The sequence below is a fragment of the Brachycentrus maculatus genome, unplaced genomic scaffold (genome assembly GCF_059751285.1).
Source record: "Brachycentrus maculatus isolate JH-2025_06_01 unplaced genomic scaffold, ASM5975128v1 h1tg000149l, whole genome shotgun sequence".
NCBI classification, from domain to species: domain Eukaryota; kingdom Metazoa; phylum Arthropoda; class Insecta; order Trichoptera; family Brachycentridae; genus Brachycentrus; species Brachycentrus maculatus.
Window position 1 is genome coordinate 33,584 of NW_028280902.1, and position 22,747 is coordinate 56,330.

General features: G+C 29.7%; 1 protein-coding gene across 2 annotated transcripts in view; it reads left to right on the plus strand.

The window, feature by feature from the left end:
* The window catches only part of LOC148308766 (uncharacterized), a 77,687-nt gene that overhangs the window by 22,599 nt on the left and 32,341 nt on the right, over positions 1-22,747 (plus strand). For both annotated transcript variants that reach the window (XM_088261173.1, XM_088261172.1), the window contains exons 3-7: positions 14,132-14,342; positions 16,769-16,944; positions 18,366-18,491; positions 19,394-19,579; positions 21,149-21,263. In XM_088261173.1, coding sequence (XP_088117299.1) covers positions 14,132-14,342; positions 16,769-16,944; positions 18,366-18,491; positions 19,394-19,579; positions 21,149-21,263 — 814 coding nt within the window. The remainder of the gene's footprint in view (positions 1-14,131; positions 14,343-16,768; positions 16,945-18,365; positions 18,492-19,393; positions 19,580-21,148; positions 21,264-22,747) is intronic.

The window sequence follows — 22,747 nt, forward strand, 5'->3', positions numbered from 1 at the left end:
TCTTTTGATGTTCAAAAGTAATCATAACATAAATGTGGAATTGTTTTTTTAAAATTATTATTAATGTTACTTAAAAAAAAAAATAAATATATATATATATATATATATATATATATATATATATATATATATATATATATATATATATATATATATATATATATACATATATATGTAAATATATATATATATATATATATATATATATATATATATATATATATATATATATATATACAGTATCTACTCAATGAATTAGGGCCACCCATTATTTTTATGAATACTCTGAAATCCTTTGGATTATTATATTTATTTTACATAAATACTTTAAGTTTTCTATTGACATCTAATATCATGTATATTACCTTCAATAATATGTAAAATATACCTGGATTATTTAAGCCTTTACAAAATTTTAAACCCTTTTTCTGAGAAAGGTCCCTAATTAGCCCAGGTAGACAGATAGTTGAAAGTTCAAAAAATAGTCCTATCTCATTTATTAGTGAAGTTTCTTGAGTTCTGGTTGTTGTTTTGTTTAGAGAGGTTATATAGTTATCGTGTCTTGTGAAAAAAAATTAATTTTTAATTTTAGTTCGTAAAGTATAAAAAAAATTTGTAAACACAAGTGTTTTTTTTGAAAAGGACAAAATGGGAAAAAGTAAAGACATTTCTGAGGAAAAAAAGTCTAGTGTTATAGTGCTACTGAAATTAGGAATACTATCTAATAGAGAAATTTCAAAAAAAGAAAACGTTTCTCGTCAAACAGTGGACAGAATTTCAAAATCAATAAAAAATCAGTCACCCGCCACCAGCAATCGGCGAAAGAACTGTCGTAGGATTAGAAAAACAACACCGAGGACTGATCGAAAAATCTTTCAAAGTGCCTTAGAAAACCGTAGTGCATCAGCAAAAACATTAAAAATAAAATTGGAAGAAGAGGGTATAAATATATCGGTATCAACACTGAGGCGACGTCTTTACGAAGTAAATCTGAAATGCAGGCGCCCTGTAAAAGTACCAAAATTGACACCACGAATGAAAGCGGATCGATTAAAATGGGCCAGGCTACATCGAAATTACTCGGTAGATGATTGGAAAAAGGTATTTATTTAAATTGAATTTTCAACATATCATTTTAGTAAATAAACTTATATATTTGAATTAAACTTAAATTTTCATTATTTTTCAGGTCATCTTTAGTGATGAGTGCCGGTTAGAAGCCGTGACAGAGAGCCGTCGATTCGTCAGGAAAACACCAATGGAACGTTACAATGAGGCCTGTGCGGTAAAAGTTATCAAACACCCCCCTGCAACAATGATATGGTCATGTATTATTAACAATTTACCTGGGCCGTTGTTTTTCGTGGAAGGAACAATGAACCAAAATTCCTATAATCAGGTCCTCGAACGAATTTCATTGCCCTTCTACCATACACTCGACCCAACAGAAGGTCCATACACCTTGCAGGATGGGGCACCTTGCCACCGGGCTAAATCAATAATAAAAATTTTGTCTAACAAAAATCTGCCTTTGCTCCCCTGGCCTGGAAATTCTCCGGACCTTAATCCTATAGAAAACGTATGGAGCATGTTAAAAAATAAGGTATACTCATTTCCAAATCCGACAGTAGACTGTCTAAAAAAAAATATTCAAAAAATTTGATCAGAAGACGAAGAAATAAAAAACATGATAAAACAGTGCATTTTAAGTATGCCAAAAAGAATTGAGGCAGTTATTTCTGCCAAAGATGGAAATACTAAATACTAACTATATTTATATGAAAATATATGCATAATTTAAGCGTAATAAAGTGTTCATGTGTAAATAAAATTCAATGTTGTTTTATTCAAGGTTTTCTCTGAGTTATTCCTGTTTGAATTGAGAAATTGCGCGAAATTCTGCGTGGCCCTAATTCATTGAGTAGATACTGTATATATATATATATATATATATATATATATATATATATATATATATATATATATATATATATATATATATATATATATATATATATATATATATATGTGTAATTATATATGTATATTAAAAAATCCTTTTTTTTGTTTATTTAATATATTAACATTTTTAACATTTATATACATGGAAAACTTTATTTAGATTCGCTGTGCCTCTCCAAAAAGAGACTGAGCTCTTGTGCTTGGAGAGGGACTTGCACTCATGGTTTAATGTTAGATAATAAATGGTATAATTAATAGTCTTTTTTTTGTTTATTTTATATGTATTGGGCTTTAATTTTTTTCTTAAGAATTTTTAAATCTTCTATTTTTTAATGTCTTTAGAAGTTTATTGAAGTATTGTTGAAATTGCTTAGTGTATATATATATATATATATATATATATATATATATATATATATATATATATATATATATATATATATATATATATATATATTTATATATATATACGTATATGTATATATATATATATATATATATTTATATATATATATACATATATATATATATATATATATATATATATATATATATATATATATATATATATATATATATATATACATATATATGTATATATATATATATATATATATATATATATATATATATATATATATATATATATATATATATATATATATATATATATATATATATATATATATATATATATATATATATATATATATATATATCTAACTTCTGATCCAATATTTACTATTAATTCTTGGGACGTGGGTCGTGGGTCGTTCGACCCTTTTTTTCTGTGGTTTGGGATTATTTTATTAATGTAGTGTGGAATTAGAATGCTGACTGCTAATTGATTGATTTTCACGCTTTTCCCTTAAGGCCGTTGGTGAAACGACGTAGATTGGGATAAACACCCAACCTAGGCATCATTATTGCAGCAATTACGACCGCAAAAGCGTAGGGCAGACGGAAATTGAGACAAAACACGATATTTATGGCTATTCTGCTACTGTAAGGGCGTTTGTGTACTACACGGGATTTTATTTATTTATTTATCTATTTAAACTTGTACCTACAGAAAAAAATAAGTACATTGGCGGGTATATTGCTAAAACGCAATATCTTCCAGCCAACCAAAAACAGACTAGTGATATTGATCAAAACGTTTGATACCATAAATAGCTGTTTGCAATCAGAGGGTAGATAGTACTTGAGCATTAAAAAAACATAAATTACAAAAGTAAAAAGATGATAATAAGGAGGGCAAAGGAAAAAAGGAGTTTAAGTAAGGAAGTAGAGGGATAAACTAAGGGAGGAGGATGGATGGGCAGTTAGGATTCTAATGATAAGTAAGTTTTTACCGTCCAGCACATCAGTTAGTGTTTTAAAACGATGATTGGCTTTGATTGGCTTGTGCTTTTGTCCATTTTCCTTCGGATCGGTGCGGGTTCACGCTGAGCGTAAATTCGAAACTGTCGTAATCGCTTTCATTTTTCAAAACAGGACTGCCGGACGGTAAATTTCCGTGTAGTGCACAAACGTCCTAAAGAGTATCTGATCGCTTTGGATTGTGTCTGACCTTGTATGATCGTATCTAAAGATACCAAACATTTTTAGGGTTTCAAAATACTTGTTCACAAACTAGGTTTTCCTATAGGAGTTATTTTTACATTGAAATCTCAACGTAGATGATGTAGAATATGGATGTCTGTTTATTTACAGGGCTTATGACCTGTCATAGGCTGGTTAAGTGATAACTTTGCACAACATTTTGAATGTGTTCACAAATAGTTGTTCACAAACTGGGGTTTTCAACAGTTAATTAAAAAAAAAGGGATCTCATCATGAATGAAGAAGAATATGGAAGTGTTGTACTGATATTATGTTGTGAAATGCAAAAAAAAATTAAACAACAGGTCAGGAGATATAAAAATAGCTTTTCAATCAACACATACTTTTGGGATAAAGGACTCTTTATAACGAATATCTCAAAGGAATATTTATAGGTGTCTCAACTTGATGAAACATCCAGCGTTCCTCTTTATATGAAAGAAGATGGAAGTCCGAGCATCCTAGGGCTTACGACCAGGCGTTTGGCTGACGTAAGCGATGACTTTCACCATTCTGCCCATTATTGAACATCCATATTGTATTATTTATTTAAAAAATCCTTGAACCACTCTCATTAATTCCTTTCCTTCTCCTTCCTACAAAAACTATTTTTTATACCATACCCTAACCCTTTTACTCCCTTCCTCACACACACACTCCTGTGTGTGTGAGGAAGTTGTTCTTTCTTTTTTATTTTAATTTTTTTCTCTTGTTATTTTTCATCGTTATTATGACATTAATGTAGAATTGTGTAATTGGCTTTATTTTAATTGATGTAACTATTTTTTATTATATACTTTTACTAAATGTTACGCTGTACAATTCCCGAATAAATAATAAAAAAAAACCCATATACATGCATTGGTCTCAGAACGTTCCACATGTGGGTACGATTTTCGATACGTTTGCAAGTGTGGCTGATTGTAGCGCCACCAATTGAGAACGTGAACGTGATGTATTTATTTACCTCACTCTAACATAGAATCACCGAACTGAATAAACTCATGCTTCTAGAGAGATAGCGAGTGATTTGCCTAGAATTTTCACTCATGAATTACATGAAATTATAGCAACTATATACATTAGGAGTAAATCCACTCACGAGTAGGCAAAGGCTTTAAAACTTAAAACGTTGAAGCCTAAGTAGAGCCATGATAAGCCGTGTTGCATAATTTAAAGTATCGGGTTGTGTGTGGTCCAGTGGTTAGTGTCGCGGACTCTCGAGTCAGAGTTTCTTGGTTCATACCCGCTCTACCACGATTTGATAGCTATTTCTAATAATGAGCCGCTGTGGCTCACAGAAACAGTATGAGATTGAAGTGTTTTTGTAAATAAAAAAAAATATTCCTCTTTTAAAAAAAAATATATAATAATAAGTTGTAGCTAGATTTCAGACTCACTTGGACGTTAGGTAATTCTTAAATCCACAAATTATTCGACAGTATGACAAATGTGCAAAGGCAAATAGCCGCAAGTTAAAAACAGTAGTTTTGAAATAAACAAGTTTATAGTTAACTTAAAGTGATCCTTTTTGCCAACACGTGTATCAAATTAATACAATTTTGCGGCTATATAGATAATAAATATCTCGGTAAAGGATAGAAAAAGAGGGAAATCAGTGATTGTATATGATAGAAGCCAGTTATAAGCATGCTTTGAGCTGTGTTACGCCAAACAGCCGCAACGTGAGTTACGGCAAGTTGCCTTAACACATTAGATGAGTTCTCCGTTCAGGGTTGTCACCTACCGGTGACGCGCCCGTCTCGCCCAGGGAGCCACAATTAGCGCCCATTGACCCACAAGGTCAGGGGTCACAGCGGGCCAACTCGAGTATCGCTCTCGTCTAGCTGATTGCTCGCTGACAAATTACCGCCAAGCTCCATTCTGCCTCTCTGAACTTGATAACACGCAAGGCGGGCGAATGTCTAGATTCAGGGCTGCCAAAATTCATAAATCAAGCCATTTTTTGTTGACAGGTTATCAGTCAAATTGGCTTATTCGATATTTTAGGAAAAGAATTGGATGCTTTCCAGAAATATGTACATATGGCAGACCCACGTTCATACAATTTGTCAAATTATCAAATTAATATTGTAGGTAACACTCTTCTTATCATTCATCGTTCACTTAGTGTAATACCACTTAAAAACTCTACTTCCTCGGTTTCGGAATAACCATTCCTTCGTCAGGTCAACATATGACAACCACAGTACTAAAATTTTTGGAACTCATAAAAACATCTTTAATCTCATGACACTATCCACGTGAGTTCACTAGAGCCATCTTTGTTTGATTAAAAAAGCTTTTGTTTGGATGTATGCAATAAATACCCTTGTCGGATTTTTATATACTGGAAAACGTCTGAAAACACTGTTATTTTTTTATGCAGCTTATTATTTTAACATTTTTATTCACAACATCTTGAGTGTGTCCAAATACTTGTTTGCAAATCTGTCAAATGCGAGTTTGTAAAAATACGAGATATTTGCATTTTTAAATAACTAAGAAAGTAAGTAAAGTAAGCAAAGAAACACAGATTTGTTAACAAATATTTGGACACACTCAAAATGCTGTGAATATAAACATTAATAAAGGAAATTTGCTGTAATGAATTGCCCAAATTTTTTTTCGTTTTTGCCGTCCTTTTTTGTAGCTTTCAGTTTTCCTATCATTTTTTCTGAAATGTTTTCAGTGCATTTTCAGTATTTGTCGTAAATACGCCACCGTTGGCTGCGGTTGGGCGCCAATATCAGGCGGCGTCGGGGCGCCGACGCGTCGCCGACGCCTAATATACATAATTTTGGGTTTCATTCATTTTTAATTTGCAACAGTGGGAATTATAATTTTCCCCTCCATTATCGTAGGCTCGTACTGAGCTGTACTTTCGTGAAAATTTACAATTTATTATACTAATTACTATTTTATAATATCAAGGTATATTCTGTTATATCCTGGTTCAAGTTATATCCTGGTTCCGACCCTAATGTATGGAAGTAAAACATGGAGTTGGCAAAAGAAGGATGAAAGTAGACGGAATGCAGTGGAAATGCGATCTCTCAGAAGAATGTGCGACAAAACGATGTATGATAAATGTTCGAATAGTGAAATAAGGAAGGAATGCAAAGCTGAGACAAGCATTATCGATAAAATTAAGAAAAGTGTGTTGAGATGGTTTGCACATGTAGAACGAATGAGTGAGGAAAGAGCGGTAAAACAAATTTATGAAAAACTTAAACGATCAGGTATGCCAAATACTTGGAAGTGGTCAGGTTAGGAGTCGAAACAATCGGCGGGGATGTGTGAGGAGATGCACGAACGTGGAAGAGGCGATGAATGTTTGTAAAGACAGAGTGGTGTGGCGTTCTATTCTCTCTGCCTACCCCTGCGGGGAAGCAGCGTGATGGTTAGTTAGTTAGTTTTTTAGGTATATTAAAAACCAATAACGTCTCTTCTATAAAAAGAGATCAACTGGCCATTTATATTTGAATACGTAATTGAATACGATTTTTTTTATGTTTTCTTCAAACCCTTATCTGCTTCTATGCTTTTTTACTGCAAGGGTATGCAGAGAAGATGCAACGCCACATTCGTCTGTCCTGACATACATCCCTAGCTTCATTCAAATCCATACATCTAGTAATATTCGTACATTCCCTAGGACTACGTTAACTTTTAAAACCACCAGATTTTGGGTTCTGATAGATTGATCTGATTGGGCCAAGTCTTTTTTGGTCAACCTAAATCGGTTATCCCATTCATATATGCCAAATATACTATCTTAATTATTCTCTCGTTATCCATTCAAATCCCCGTCTCCATACCACCACAAAGAAATTTTTTTTTTTTTTTAAGTATTCCTAGTTCAGCCCTACATTTCTTTCTGATATCATAATTTTTATGTTTTGAATATTGAAAGCATTTACTTTGTGGATCATATTGATATATTATTTCGAGAAATAAAAATACTTTGTGTTCTAATCCACTCACATTTTTATTAACTAACTAGTTTCGGCAACAACCTGTTGCCCTCTTCAGGGTTTCATTTATTACTTATTTAGTAATAAATGAAAACCTGAAAAGGGCAACAGGTTGTTGCCGAAACTAGTTGGTTAATAAAAATGTGAGTGGATCAAAGCACAAAGTTTTTAATTTCTCGAAATAATATCTTAATTTTTATTTTATATATCAAATATGAAAATCAAACACTAATTTTAAGTGTCTTCTAAACTGTATTTTATTAACAACATTTTGAGTGTGTCCAAATACTTGTTCACAAAATCTGGATTATCTCTTGTAAATAAATTATCTGGTCAAATTATAAGCTTAATAATAAAAATGAAAATGATATTTTCTGGCGTTTCTCATGTGTGTGATTATAATCCAGGATTCGGATCTCACATACTAATATAAGAGTTTCTGCTTAATAAAAAGCTTCTTTACATCTCACCAATAGATGTCTCTAGTGAAGTTCTAGTGATTCATGAACAAGATTTCTAAATTGGTTCATATATATAGAACTTAAAAGAATTTGAGTAGTGTGGTTGTCAATAATTGGTAGAATTGGTGAATGTTACACGTGTGTAAAGTGATCACTTTAACCAGCCTATGACGGTCGTAAGCCCCGTAAATGCCCAGACTTCCATATTCTTCTTCATCTTTGATGAGATGTCAAAAAATAATATGTATTTTATTATTGAAAATACGTAAAAATAATTTTTACCATTGTTTCGCCTTGTTATGGCTTTTTCAAACTACTGTGAAGATAAAATTGACTTTACGCACGTTCGAATCAGGGAAGGCATTTCAACAACGTTTACTCGGCTTTCGTGTTTCCTTTGTTGTTGCCTTAGTTATTTTTTTGATATCTCATCAAAGATGAAGATGAATATGGAAGTCTGGGCATTTACGGGGCTGACGACCGTCATAGGCTGGTTTAAGTGATCACTTTAGACACGTGTAACATTCACCAATTCTGCCCATTATTGACAACCACACTACTAAAATTAGTAGAACTAGAACACTACTCAAATTACAAAATAGAACTTCATTAGAGACATCTATTGGTGAGATGAAAATCTTCCATATTCTTCTTCATTTTTGATGAGATGTCAAAAAAATAATATGAAAACAACTCCTGTAATTAGAGATAATCCAGATTTTGTGAACAAGTATTTGGACACACTCAAAATGTTGTTGCCTTAGTATATATATCATGGGGCGTATTTCGTATAATATACATATATCATATTGATTAAAACAAATAAATTTCAATAAAGTGATTTAAAACATCTGTTGATGAGTACATTCCTTCGATATTGCTGAGTAACTCTTTCATTCGACCATTACAAATAGTCCATTCATAAAGTACACACTTGTTGCTGGACCCTGAGTCTGGACTTCTCACATACTTCACACTCTCTTGTTGCCCGTTCGAGCTGTGGGCCTTTCTAGTTGGTAATGAAACCATAAACCATCGTTTAAGGAGTTCATTGCCCAATCAGCTGACAAATCTCGGTACTAAAAAACACTACGCACGCATGGACTTGTCCATTTTATGAATGAGACTTGTTGATTTATCTTCTCGGTTATGGATGATGTTACTCGTATTTAAACGCGTGACTGTGTGTTTTGCCTTTTTCGAACATTTGATGGATATCTTTGACTATATAAATGTCCACTTTTAATTTAAATTTCGCTTGAAAACTACCAGTTTTTCTTTATTGAGAAAATTTGGTTTTAACTAGCTGAAATTCAAATTCAAATAGATACTACAAAACCACATATCGCTCACTCCTTTCAAGAACGTCATAAATCAAAAATCGTCAATTTTCAGTTGTGCATGTTTTCGGAATGCCCAGAAAATGTACTATATCCTAGCAAAAGGGGCATATTTTTTTAATTAATATTTACCCGCTACAAGGCAGAAAATGTTGTTTTTGCATTTTGAAGAAAAAGTATTGTTTAATTATTTTTTAAATATACTTGATATTTTTCAAATGGAGAAAAAAACCCTCGGGTTTTACCTAAAAAGATCTGTTGGACAGTAAAAAGTTCAATAAGCGGCTTGATATTTATTTTTAATACATTGTGTTATATTTTTAAATTTTAAAAACGTTCTCCTGAAAAATCAAGTTTTTTGATTTATGTCGTTCTTGAAAGGAGTGAGCGAAATATTATTATTTCTATTTGGTTTATTTTTTTGTATATACTTGGTTTGTGATTATTACTTTACATCTACATACTTTGAAAATAATTGGTTTATGATTATTTACTTATATCTGATTTATGCCTACTTGCTTTATGATTATTATTTTTTTATATTTTATGTCCACTCGGTTTATAATTAGTTATTTAAATCAACTTTGTGCCTACTTAGTTTATGATTATTTATTTATATCTGCTTTATTCCTACTTAGTTTATGATTATTTATTTATATCTTCTCTATGGCTGCTTGGTTTATGATTATTTTTTTTATGTATACTTAATGCCTACTCGGTTTATGATTATTTATTTATATCTGCTTTATTCCTACTTAGTTTATGATTATTTATTTATATCTTCTGTATGGCTGCTTGGTTTATGAATATTTTTTTATGTATACTTAATGCCTACTCGGTTTATGATTATTTATTTAAATCAACTTTATGCCTACTTGGTTTATGATTATTTATTTATATCTGCTTTATTCATACTTAGTTAATGATTATTTATTTATATCTTCTTTATGGCTGCTTGGTTTATGATTATTTTTTTATGTATACTTAATGCCTACTCGGTTTATGATTATTTATTGAAATCAACTTTATGCCTACTTGGTTTATGATTATCTATTTATATCTTCTTTATGGCTACTTGGCTTACGATAACTTTTTTTTAAATCTACTTAGTTTGTGATAGTTACTTTATACAGTATATCCTTTATAAATACAGGATGGTGCAAAATTAACCACCCTGTCGGAAGATGTTATAATTTTTGCAAATGGCGTCGTACGTCAATTGTATTTTACATTTCGCTCACTCCTTTCAAGAACGTCATAAATCAAAAAACTTGATTTTTCAGGAGAACATTTTTAAAGTTTAAAAATATAACATAATGTATTAAAAATAAATATCAAGCCACTTATAGAACTTTTTACTGTGCAACAGATCTTTTTAGGTAAAACCTGAAGGTTTTTTCTCCATTTTAAAAATATTTAGTATATTAAAAAAAATATTAAACTATACCTTTTCTTCAAAATGCAAAAACAACATTTTTTGCCCTGTAGCGGGTAAATATTAAGTTAAAAATATGCCTCTTTTGCTGGGATTTTACTCATTTTCTGGGCATTCTGAAAACATGCACAACTGAAAATTTATGATTTTTGATTTATGACGTTCTTGAAAGGAGTGAGCGATTTGTGAAATAGAACAGCTCTAGTATATGAAAAGATTTAGGGTGTCGCAAAATGAATCATACAATTATGTTTATGAATAACTTTTTTACTTAATAAAAAAAGGATTTTGAGTGATTGTAATTTTATTCTGACCTTTTCAATTTTTTTCTGAATCCGTGGCTGCCGCCAGTGTTGATGCGCATTTCTGCCCGTTTCATCAATTTGTTTTTATACTGCAGCTGTCTAGTTCACATTTTCCGATAGGTTGATTCATTTTGCGCTACGCAGTAACTGGTTAACTATTACTTCTTTATATCTCATTGATTAAAACCCATATATTTGAGTTTTAATTTCATTTTATCCGAGTGAAATATGATGTAAAAAATTTGATGTAGCAATTTTAATTATGGAAATATTTTCTACCAATGCGTTTAGCTATTGCAATACGATAGTTGTCAATATAATCGAATCTATCGAACCGATTATATTCCCTTTCAAATTATTGTATCGCCTGCAAGGGGGCAATCAAATCAACATTTTATTTTGCCGCTATAGGCAAACCAATTTATTTGATATAGCATAATAAAATATCCGTCATTTGTACAGAAATTGTATACATTATGTATTTATTGTATGTACACGTCATTGCATTTTATGATATAGCTTATTTCGTGATATTCCACGAAAATAAATGTGTTTTTTTTTTAACAGGTTTGGTTTTTAAATTGGCAAAATTGTTTCTACAGACAGTTAATTTGACAGTTGACAGCTGATTTTTCATCAGTTCGTATTATCGTTTCACCATGAGTAGACTGAATGAGCATTACAAGGTCCAGATTACCATACAACGACGAACTTCAGTCGTTATTTTGAATGAAATGCTGTTCGTATACATACAGGGTTTTTTTTGGTGGTTTAGATTTTGTGTGGTGGCAACATTGTTTCTAAATACTGTTAATTTGATAGTTGACAGTTGATTTTTAGTGAGTACGTTTTATCATTTCACCATGAATAGACTGAATGACCATTATGCGCGTCATAGGTTCAGTGAATAGGCCGAAAACAGTATTAAGCTTGATCCTCTTTTTCAACGCAAAATTTTGTTCACCGATGAGGTACGTATTCGGTTAAATAGCTATGTCAATAAGCAAAATTTTCAGATTTGGAGTGGAGAAAACTCAGTAGCTTTTGTCGAGACGCCTTTACATGTATTAAAAGTCACTGTTTGGTGTACTTTATGGCCAGATGGAATTATTGGCCCATATTTTTTTAAGACGATGCCGGCCAAAATGTTACTGTTATTGGAGAGCGCTACAGTACCATGATTATTGACTTCTTCGTACCTCAGTTGAATGGCATTGATGTGAAATTTGAATCTGTTTACCTCTAAAAAAAACACCTTATATATTTAAATTTTTTATTTTACAATGTATTTTATTTTACTTATATTACAACTAACTAAACTAATAAACTTTTATTTACTCTTAATTTACATCATCTATATATGTATATATTTACATCTCCTTACAGTAAACAAAACATTTATTTTAAAATTCTTTCATTCTTCATACATTTTCAAACCTTTATATATAAACAATTTTGCGAATCAGTTTTTTTCAACAATGGCAGTCTTATTTTATTCTTATATCTAGTAATATGTTCATGAAAATTTTAGTTTAACACTGTTTTATCCTTAAAATAGTTGAGTAATTTATCGTTGAAAAAACTATGTTTAAAGATCAGCGTATTAAATTTTAGTCTCTTTTTTATAGATAACCAGTTGAGTTCTTCTCTCATTCTTTCTATATTATTATATCTGTTTTTCTTAAGTACTTTTCTCATTGCTTTATTTTGTATAATTTCTAATTTATTTAAATTTCCTTCATTAAATAGGTACCAGTGTATGTAAATATAATGATACGTATGTAATTTCATACATGCCTGTTTGAATAGAGATATTATTTTCTCTGTGCTGAGTTCTAATAGCGAATAAATAAGGGATCTTGTGGGATAACAGTAATTATAAATCTCCGTGGTTAGATATAAAGGTCAAAGGTGGAAGATTAAATATAGGAATATAAATTCAAACATTAAACACGAAAAAACAGGACACAAAAAGGGCTTTGATTATATTTTATTAAAGGAGAATCTGAGATGTTTTAAATGTAATTTATAGAATAAAATAACAACTTTTTAGTTTTTTTTCCACATGAATTTTATTTGACCGTCGACCGGGTTTCGCCGTAACCGACATCATCAGACTGGTGTGTAATTATTTTACACTTGCTGTGCCTGGCCACTTTGGCCATTTTAGCCATCATACTAGAGGTCCGGGGTTCGATTCCCAGCAGGATTAAAATAAATATAATTGTTTTTCACTCTAATGTATGTAGTTTTTTTAGTTCCCAGGACTGGCACCCGGCGTATATTTAATAAATTATCGTATTTACATAACATCAATTTAATGTAGTGGCCTATGCACCACTGGGTGCAGATAAGGGTCAGTTGTAGAATACGTAGTACCCGGGTAACCATTGCTGTGGCTCTGTCTTGTTAAATGGAAAATAAAGTTTTTTTTATTATTAAAAAATACTTTATTTTTAAAAACTCAACTCAACCATAGATAGTGCCGAGAACTCGCATGTGAAATAAGGTGTTAATTAAAGGATATGTATTCAACTTTGATCAGTGTGGTTATCAATCACGGGTTGAATCGTGAATCACTCAAACCAGTCAATGACATGTCGTTAGCCTTACCTATTTATCTCATATATTTTGAGATGTCAATGTTAAAACTGCTTATTCATTAAAATTAAACATTTGAATATACCACTTTAATGAGTTTCATTTATATATACCTACGCCTAGTTTCAAAAACGACAGATGCTTTCATCTTCTGGTACGAATTAAAACTAGTTTTAATTTGTACCAGAAGATGAAAACATCTGTCGTTTTCGGAACTAGTCGCATATATAAATAAAACTCATTAAAGTTGTATATTCAAGTGTTTAATTTTAATAAAATAATCATGTCATTCCACAAAGTTAATGCCTAATCAATAAATAATATAAAAAGTGCTAAATGGACATACGCAAAATGTTGTGAATAATACACTAAGGGATGTGTTTTTTCCTCTTTTGTGTTTTCTTATCCCTCATAAAACTAATAGTTTGGGCAATTACTCTTCCAGTGGATCAAGGAGCCGTTCAAGTACTCGCAGGACCGTCTGCCCACCTCGCCGACCATCATCCCCCGCGTGCGCCCCTACCGCCACTCGCCCCCGCCGCGGGAGGATGCACTCCCGGGCGCCAACGTGGCGCCCAACCTCCGGGATAAGCTCAGGATGTTCGAGCAGAGTGGCTTGCTGCATAGGGTGGGGTCGCCAAACAGATACTTGGCAGGTGAGAATTCAGATATTGGTCCATACAGCAACGATAGATCAACGACTTGAATATGACATCGAATTTTACATCTCAACATGGATGATGAAGAATACAGTCTGGTTATTTACAGTGTCTACGATCTGTAATTGGCTGGCTAACCCTTCAGTGCATGAAATTTATTAATTAAAAAAATCTTGTATCTTACTCTAAGGGAAAAATCAAGTAAATACTTATGTATCAAATTCGCAATGCAATGGTTATCCTTATTAGAAATTGCATATCATGATTATTTAACCATATCCGCTCCCTAGGTGGAGCATATGGAGTCCACAAACTGTCTCCAGGCCCTTGAACTTGATGCCTTGTAAAAGAGGCAAGCTTGATTAAGGCTCTCAGGAGGCATGCGGAGTACATGGCCAAGCTAACTGAATCGCCTTTTCTTGACGACAGTTGTGACAGTTGTGTGTGAAGATTTGCTGCGTCCTTCATTCCTCACAAGCCATATTATAAGTTTGGAATTCAATAATAAATTAAATATATATCAATTTTATAATGAAAATAAGTGTTTTATGCATTTATTTTATACGCTTGTAAATACTAATTTATATGGTGATAACGGTTCCTTACATTTTTTAATGAACGTTTTAACACTTTATGTAACAAATTTGATACACGATGCAGAGAAGGGTTGAGTGATCACCTTATATACGTGTAACATAAACCATTCTACCCATGATTGACAACCACACTACTCAATATTTGGAACTTCTAGATATATAATATATTGAATCTCGTGCCATAGTACACACGAGTTCAAATGTATGAAAGCTCCGAACCCCTGATTATTTTTACATACTGGGAAACGCCTTGCTAACAGTTGTTTTTAATCGTAATATTTAAAAAAAAATGCTTCTAATTTCCAAATTCGTGAAGAATCTTACGTTAATAAACGTTTTAAAATCAAATTGGTCTCAGCTTCTCAACATAGATGAAAAAGAATATCTTCGAAGTCTGGGTATTTACAGGGCTTATGACCTATCGTAAGCTTGTTTAAGTGATCTCTTAATACACGTGCAAAATTCACCATTCTACCAGTGAATAACAATCATACTCATATTATTCGCAAGTCGCTTCATGTTTGATTTTGCGGCAGTATCTATAGTTGATTTGAGAAAACTATTATTTGAAATGAAGTTTTAATTTTTAAAATATATGTGAGATCCTTGCTGATTTATTTTACATACTGGGAGACCCCTGAAAACATGATTTTTTTTATTTATTTATATATAAATTTTTATTTATATATAAATATATATATTTATATATATATATATATATATATATATATATATATATATATATATATATATATATATATATATATATATATATATATATATATATATATTTATATAAATATTATATATATATATATATATATATATATATATATATATATATATATATATATATAAACTAACTAACCATCACGCCGCTTCCCCGCAGGGGTAGGCAGAGAGAATCGAACGCCACATCACTCTGTCTTTGCAAACATTCTTTGCCTCTTCTACATTCATGCATCTCCTCATACATACCCGACGATTATTACGACTCCTGACCCGGCCGCTTTCAAGTATTTGACATACCTGATTGTGCCAAGTTTTCCTCGGTCGTCCTCTGCTTCTTTTTCCTACTACATTCGCTCCATAAATTTGTTTAACCGTTCTTTCTTCGCTCATACGCTCCACATGTCCAAACCATCTCAACACACCTTTCTATATATATATATATATATATATACATATATATATATATATATGTATATATATATATATATATATATATATATATATATATATATATATATATATATATATATATATATATATTTATATATATATATATATATATATATATATATATATATATATATATATATATTTATATATATATATATATATATATATATATATATATATATATATATATATAATATATATATATATATAATATATATATATATATATATATATATATATATATATATATATTTATATATATATATTTATATATATATATATATATATATATATATATATATATATATATATATATATATATATATATATATATATATATATATATATATATATATATATATATATATATATATATATATATATATATATATATATATATATTTATATAAATATATATATATATATATATATATATATATATATATATATATATATATATATATATATATATATAAATATATATTTATTTATATACATATATACATACATGCATACATATTCACACGTATACATTACATATACAGAATTTTTAAAATTTGTTATTATGCAGCACTTAATTCCTTGTTTTTTTTAAAAATATTTTTGTTGAGATGAATTCATGAAAACGCGTGTATATTTTGACAGGCGCCAATGATGGACTTCCTACTAGAGTCCTGCCTCCCGTGTCCGGGTACCGGGAAGTGGAATTCCGCACCAAGCAGTCCGACAGGCTGGTCCAGGACCAGCGGTCCAAGTCCATGCTCAGCACTCCGAGGCGCACCGACAAGCTCATCCTACCGAGGGGTGGAGATATCCTCAAGGTAGAGACACCTTATACAGACCTATCCATCAAAAAATTCATTGTATATTTTAACATGGAGATCTTCAAATTAGAGATCCCCTTTGCAGACCTATACAGCAATTCATTGTTTATTTTATCAGAGAAATCCTCAAAGTAGAGATCCCCTATTCTTTACTAATGCCTTTCACTGCCTGCGACACGACCATGGCATGCGGCACGCGACATATTATTATATTGAAACAAAAAAAATGGCACTCAGGCTCAAAAAGGTTCGCCATCACTGCCCTATCCTATTTTAATCCCTTTCACTGCCTACGCCGGGGCACTTGTAGAAAATTTGATGGTGGATTTACAAACTTGTATTTATTTTAAATAGCAGTGACAGGGTTATTGAAAGCTTTTGAATATAAATTCATAGAAATCAGATTACATTTTTTTTTCACATTTTCTTTAAAGCTTGTAACTGAGTTCATAAAACAAAAACTAAAAACGATTAGCAAGAGAAGGTCTGTCAGGGAGCTTAGATCTTCTGTATTACATCTGGGAATGTCGTGGTGAAGCTTTCAAGATCCTTTATCCTGATCTATCCAACAAACAATTCATTGTATATTTTAATATGGAGATCCTCAAGGTGGAGATACCCTATCCAGACCTATCCAACAGACAATTCATTATTTATTTTAGCATAGAGATCTTCAGGGTAGAGACCTAGCCAACAATTCATTGCAGATTTAAATATACAGTGCCAGCTCGCTAATCCGAACGCTACGTTATCCGAAACGCGCTATAATTTCGCTGATGCTAGTTTCAAAAATTCCACCTTCTGAAGTCGTGAAAGCTCTTAACATAGCCATCAACTCGGCTGAAGAAGTCGTCCAGAACACTGACATATTGATGGTTTTGAGATGAATGCATAATTAAGCCTTTGAACACTAGTTAGAATCATTGGTTAAACGAAAACAAATGACATTTTGTGTAGTTTTGAGTGTGTAAGTGGTGCTATGGTGGTGAATGGTAGTATTGTTTGCATGCTGTGTTAGTGATTGTCCTGACGAAGAGACGGGTACGTCTCGAAACCTAATAATATACTAATTTTATTAACATTTTTATAAAAAATAAATAAGTGGAAACAAATGATTTTTCCAAGGTAAAATAAAAATGTAAATTTATTGAGTAATTTATTCAGTATCTAATGAAACATGTAAAATAAAGGGCATTTTTTTAAACCGTAATTCACTTTTATTTTCAAAATAATCAATAATCCTAACGATTCCGATTTACGTTGGGATTAGCGCGCTAGCACTGTAATTTACTTGACAGTCTGTCGTTGGCTTGACTAACAAACTGCCGCATATGAGGTTAACCACATGTCTTTACAAAACTCCTAATCACAATTGACATCTTCAGGGATGGAAACGTACTAATTTATTTGATTTTTAGGAGGGTCTGCTCGAGTGGACCAAGTTTTTGGAGAATGGGAAAAAGATGCGGAAAAACTGGCAAACGAATCACGCGATACTCAAAAGAAGTACTCTGGAATTTTACCCAGTCCATCATACCAAACAAGTAAGTATGAAAAAAGCTTTTATTTAGCAGAAACCCTTTTATTTTCTAATAAACAAAGCATTTCAAACCAACCATAGATGTTCGCGGACTAATAAAATACGATTTATTATTGATTTGGCGTTTAATTTTCAGAACTCCATTTTAATTTTTGTATTAATTTTAAAACAAACACAGATTTTTTGAGTCTACTAAGTTTAGTCTGAGTCTTTGAGTCTACTTAGTATACTCCAAAAATCTGTGTTTGATTTAAAATTAATACAAAAATAAAATATGAGGCGACATCGGATTTATGATATACGTATGAGTTCCAAAAATTTGAGCAATGTGGTAATCAATCATGGCTAGAGTGGTGAATGTTACTCGTGTTTAAAGTGATCACTTGTGATCAATGTGATCACCAGTCTATGATAGGTTATAAGCCCTGTAAATATCCAGACTTCCATCTTCATCTATGATTTTTTTAAGATAAATATTTATATTTTTATTATTTACAAAAATACTTCAATTTCATGCTATTTCTGTGAGCCAAAGCGGTTCATCATTAAAAATAGGCATTAAATTGTCGTAGAGTGGGTTCGAACTCAGAAACTCTGACTCAAGAGTCCGCGACACTAACCTATGGACTACAACCATGTTGAGATGTCAGAATGTAAAAATAACTGTGCAGTGGAGAAATCCAGATGTATAAACAAGGTGTTGGACATAGCCAAAATGTTGCGAACCTTATTGGCGCATTCTTCAATTTGGCTTTGCTGTACATTCATCCAAGTTCACATCCTTCGACAGATCTTCGATCTGTTTTTTTTTTGTTATCTGAGATGTCTCTGTCTCTTAAGTTTATAGTTTGCCATTGTATCCTTGGTGTTTTTATATAATTTACACACTATAATTTCATTTTTCAGAGGTCAGATCCGGAGTTCGTTTTCCTCTTGGAGGATCCCGTTGTGGCTGAAGCAACAACTCAGCAAACCAAGCAGCACAACGCGTGTGTGCTCACTAGTAGAAGAGAACAAATCATCCTCAGGCACAAGGATCCAGCGGAGTCCATCGAGTGGTACACTTGCCTGAGGAACACCATCAACAGACAAGTAAGTACAGAACTGCTCCCAAATAAATATTAAACAACAATTCAATGGCGTTTCAGATGAGAAGCATCTATCGTTTTAAAACGAAAGAAGATAGAAGATTAAAGTCTAAGCATCCCAAAGCTGACGATCTGGTATTTAGTTAGCTAAAGTGATACATTTGTGTAACATTCATAATTCTGTCTATTATTGAACATCCATATTGCTGAATATATATATATATATATATATATATATATATATATATATATATATATATATATATATATATATATATATATATATATATATATATATATATATATATATATATATATATATATATATATATATATATGTTTATATATATATATATATATATATATATATATATATATATATATATATATATATATATATATATATATATTTATATATATATATATATATATATATATATATATATATATATATATATATATATATATATATATATATAAATATATATATATATATATATATATATATATATAAATAAATAAATATATATATATATATATATATATATATATATATATATATATATATATATATATATATATATATATATATATATATATATATATATATATATATATATATATATATATATATATATATATATAAATATATATATATATATATATAAATATATATATATATATATATATATATATATATATATATATATATATATATATATATATATATATATATATATATATATATATATATATATATATATATATATATATATATATATATATATATATATTTATATAAATATATATATATATATATATATATATATATACATATATATATAAATTTATATATATATATATATATATATATATATATATATATATATATATATTTAAATATATATATATATATATATATATATATATATATATATATATATATATATATATATATATATATATATATATATATATATATATATATATATATATATTTATATAAATATATATATATATATATATATATATACATATATATATAAATTTATATATATATATATATATATATATATATATATATATATATATATATTTAAATATATATATATATATATATATATATATATATATATATATATATATATATATATATATATATATATATATATATATATATATATATATATATATATATATATATATATATATATATATATATATATATATATATATATATATATATATATATATATATATATATGTATATATATACATATATTTTTTTCCCAGTTGTATTCTTTCATCCGTTGGGTGAATTTAAAGTGGTCAGGTCAGGAGTCGGAATAATCGTGGGGGTGTGTATGAAGAGATGCATGAAGAAAGCAGCAAACATTGTGTGCAAAGATAGAATGGTCTGGCGTTCTTTTCTCTCTGCTTACCCTGCTGGGAAGCAGTGTGACATTTAGTTAGTTAGGGTTAAGAATTAAATTGCAAGAATTTTGATGAAGATTATTGAAATTTTCAGTAGATTCGTAACTGAAACTACGCTTAATACTGAATAATTTTTCAGGCCACGGACTATCAGTGTCCTGATACCACTAGCTCCCTGAGCCAGAACTCTTCCACCGGAACACCATCTCCATCCCCGAAACAGAAGCACTCCAAGTCGAAGGGATCCATCAAAGGTTAGTTGCATCTTACACGCAACCCTTATACTGCTATCTAACAATTAGTTATTCAAAAGCATTTTACCCTTATTGGTCCAATGTCGAATCTCATTCGACCTCGATTTTTTCCTCTTAGATCCCATGTTGGATGTTATTCGACATTTTTTCATCATAAGTATTATTTATTTAAATTCCAAGCTTACATTTTTGTCACTCGTATCTTTTACAACAGTATATGGAGCAGAGGACAAATGATTTTTCCAGATGGAATGTAACTGTCTAACTAGATTTTTTTTAATTTTGGGGGACCGGAAAGGGTTAAAAAATAATATTTATATATGTTTTTATTACTTAAAAATATAAAAAAGTATTTGATATATTTGTATTTTAATAAATCAATTTGTAATTGGTATTTTTCTCATTTTGATGCATTATTTTAATTTTTTTACAATCGTATTGATACACTCTGTTCACAGTTCTTTTACCTCTTTTTTTTTGTAAATAATTAAATTAATTGGAGTATAAATAATAAAAAAAGTTGAATCGTTTTGTTGAATATGTATATCATATTCAACAAAACGATTCAACTTATTGATTCACAGTATTTGATAATGTGTTTAAAAAAATAATTAAATATGAGTATTCTTTCTCTCATTTTATTGCATTATTTTAATTTAGTTTTACAACTTTATACATATTAAAACAAAAAAAATTACAGAATTTGATAGTGTGTATCTTAATAAACTAATGAAATATCAGTCCATATTTCTTACTCATTTCATTGAGTTAATTCAATTTACTTTAACAATAATTTGAATATATTTATATAAATTAAAAAAAAATAACCAAAAAATTTGCAGGACATAAGTATTTGATTATATGTTCATATCCGAAAAATCTAATTAAATCGGAATTTCTAATTCAATTCATTGAATTATGAAAATTTTGTTTTAAAGCCACATTCACATTTTATTATTTTAAAATAAATCAACTTTCAAATAAACAGTATTTCAAAATTGGTATTTTAATAAACTAATTAAAAATCGGTATATTTTTTATCGCTGTTTTGGACAATCGTTTTAAATCATAATAAAATGTATTTAAAAAAAATCCCCAGTACATATTTGATAATTCGTATTTTAATAAATTCTTTAAATATCAGTATTTTTCTCATTTTATTGCATTTTTTAACCATGTTTTAAAACCACAAGTTCACAGTATTTGATAGAATACAATATGTGTGATATTCACACAAATCGCATTATATTTTTCTCCACAACTTGAATGAAATGCCTGATATAACGTTTTTAATAAGGTTTAACATAGAAAATGTATTTTTAAGGTACTTTTTAAGTATGCATAAAAACGGCTAGAATTTATTGACGTTGTGATTTTTATAACGCTATGAACTCAAATTTACGAGTATAAGAATTAAGAAGGCAGTTTTGACTTAATTTTAATTATCTTTTTCTGTGTAATTCGACTTAAATTGAAAAAATACA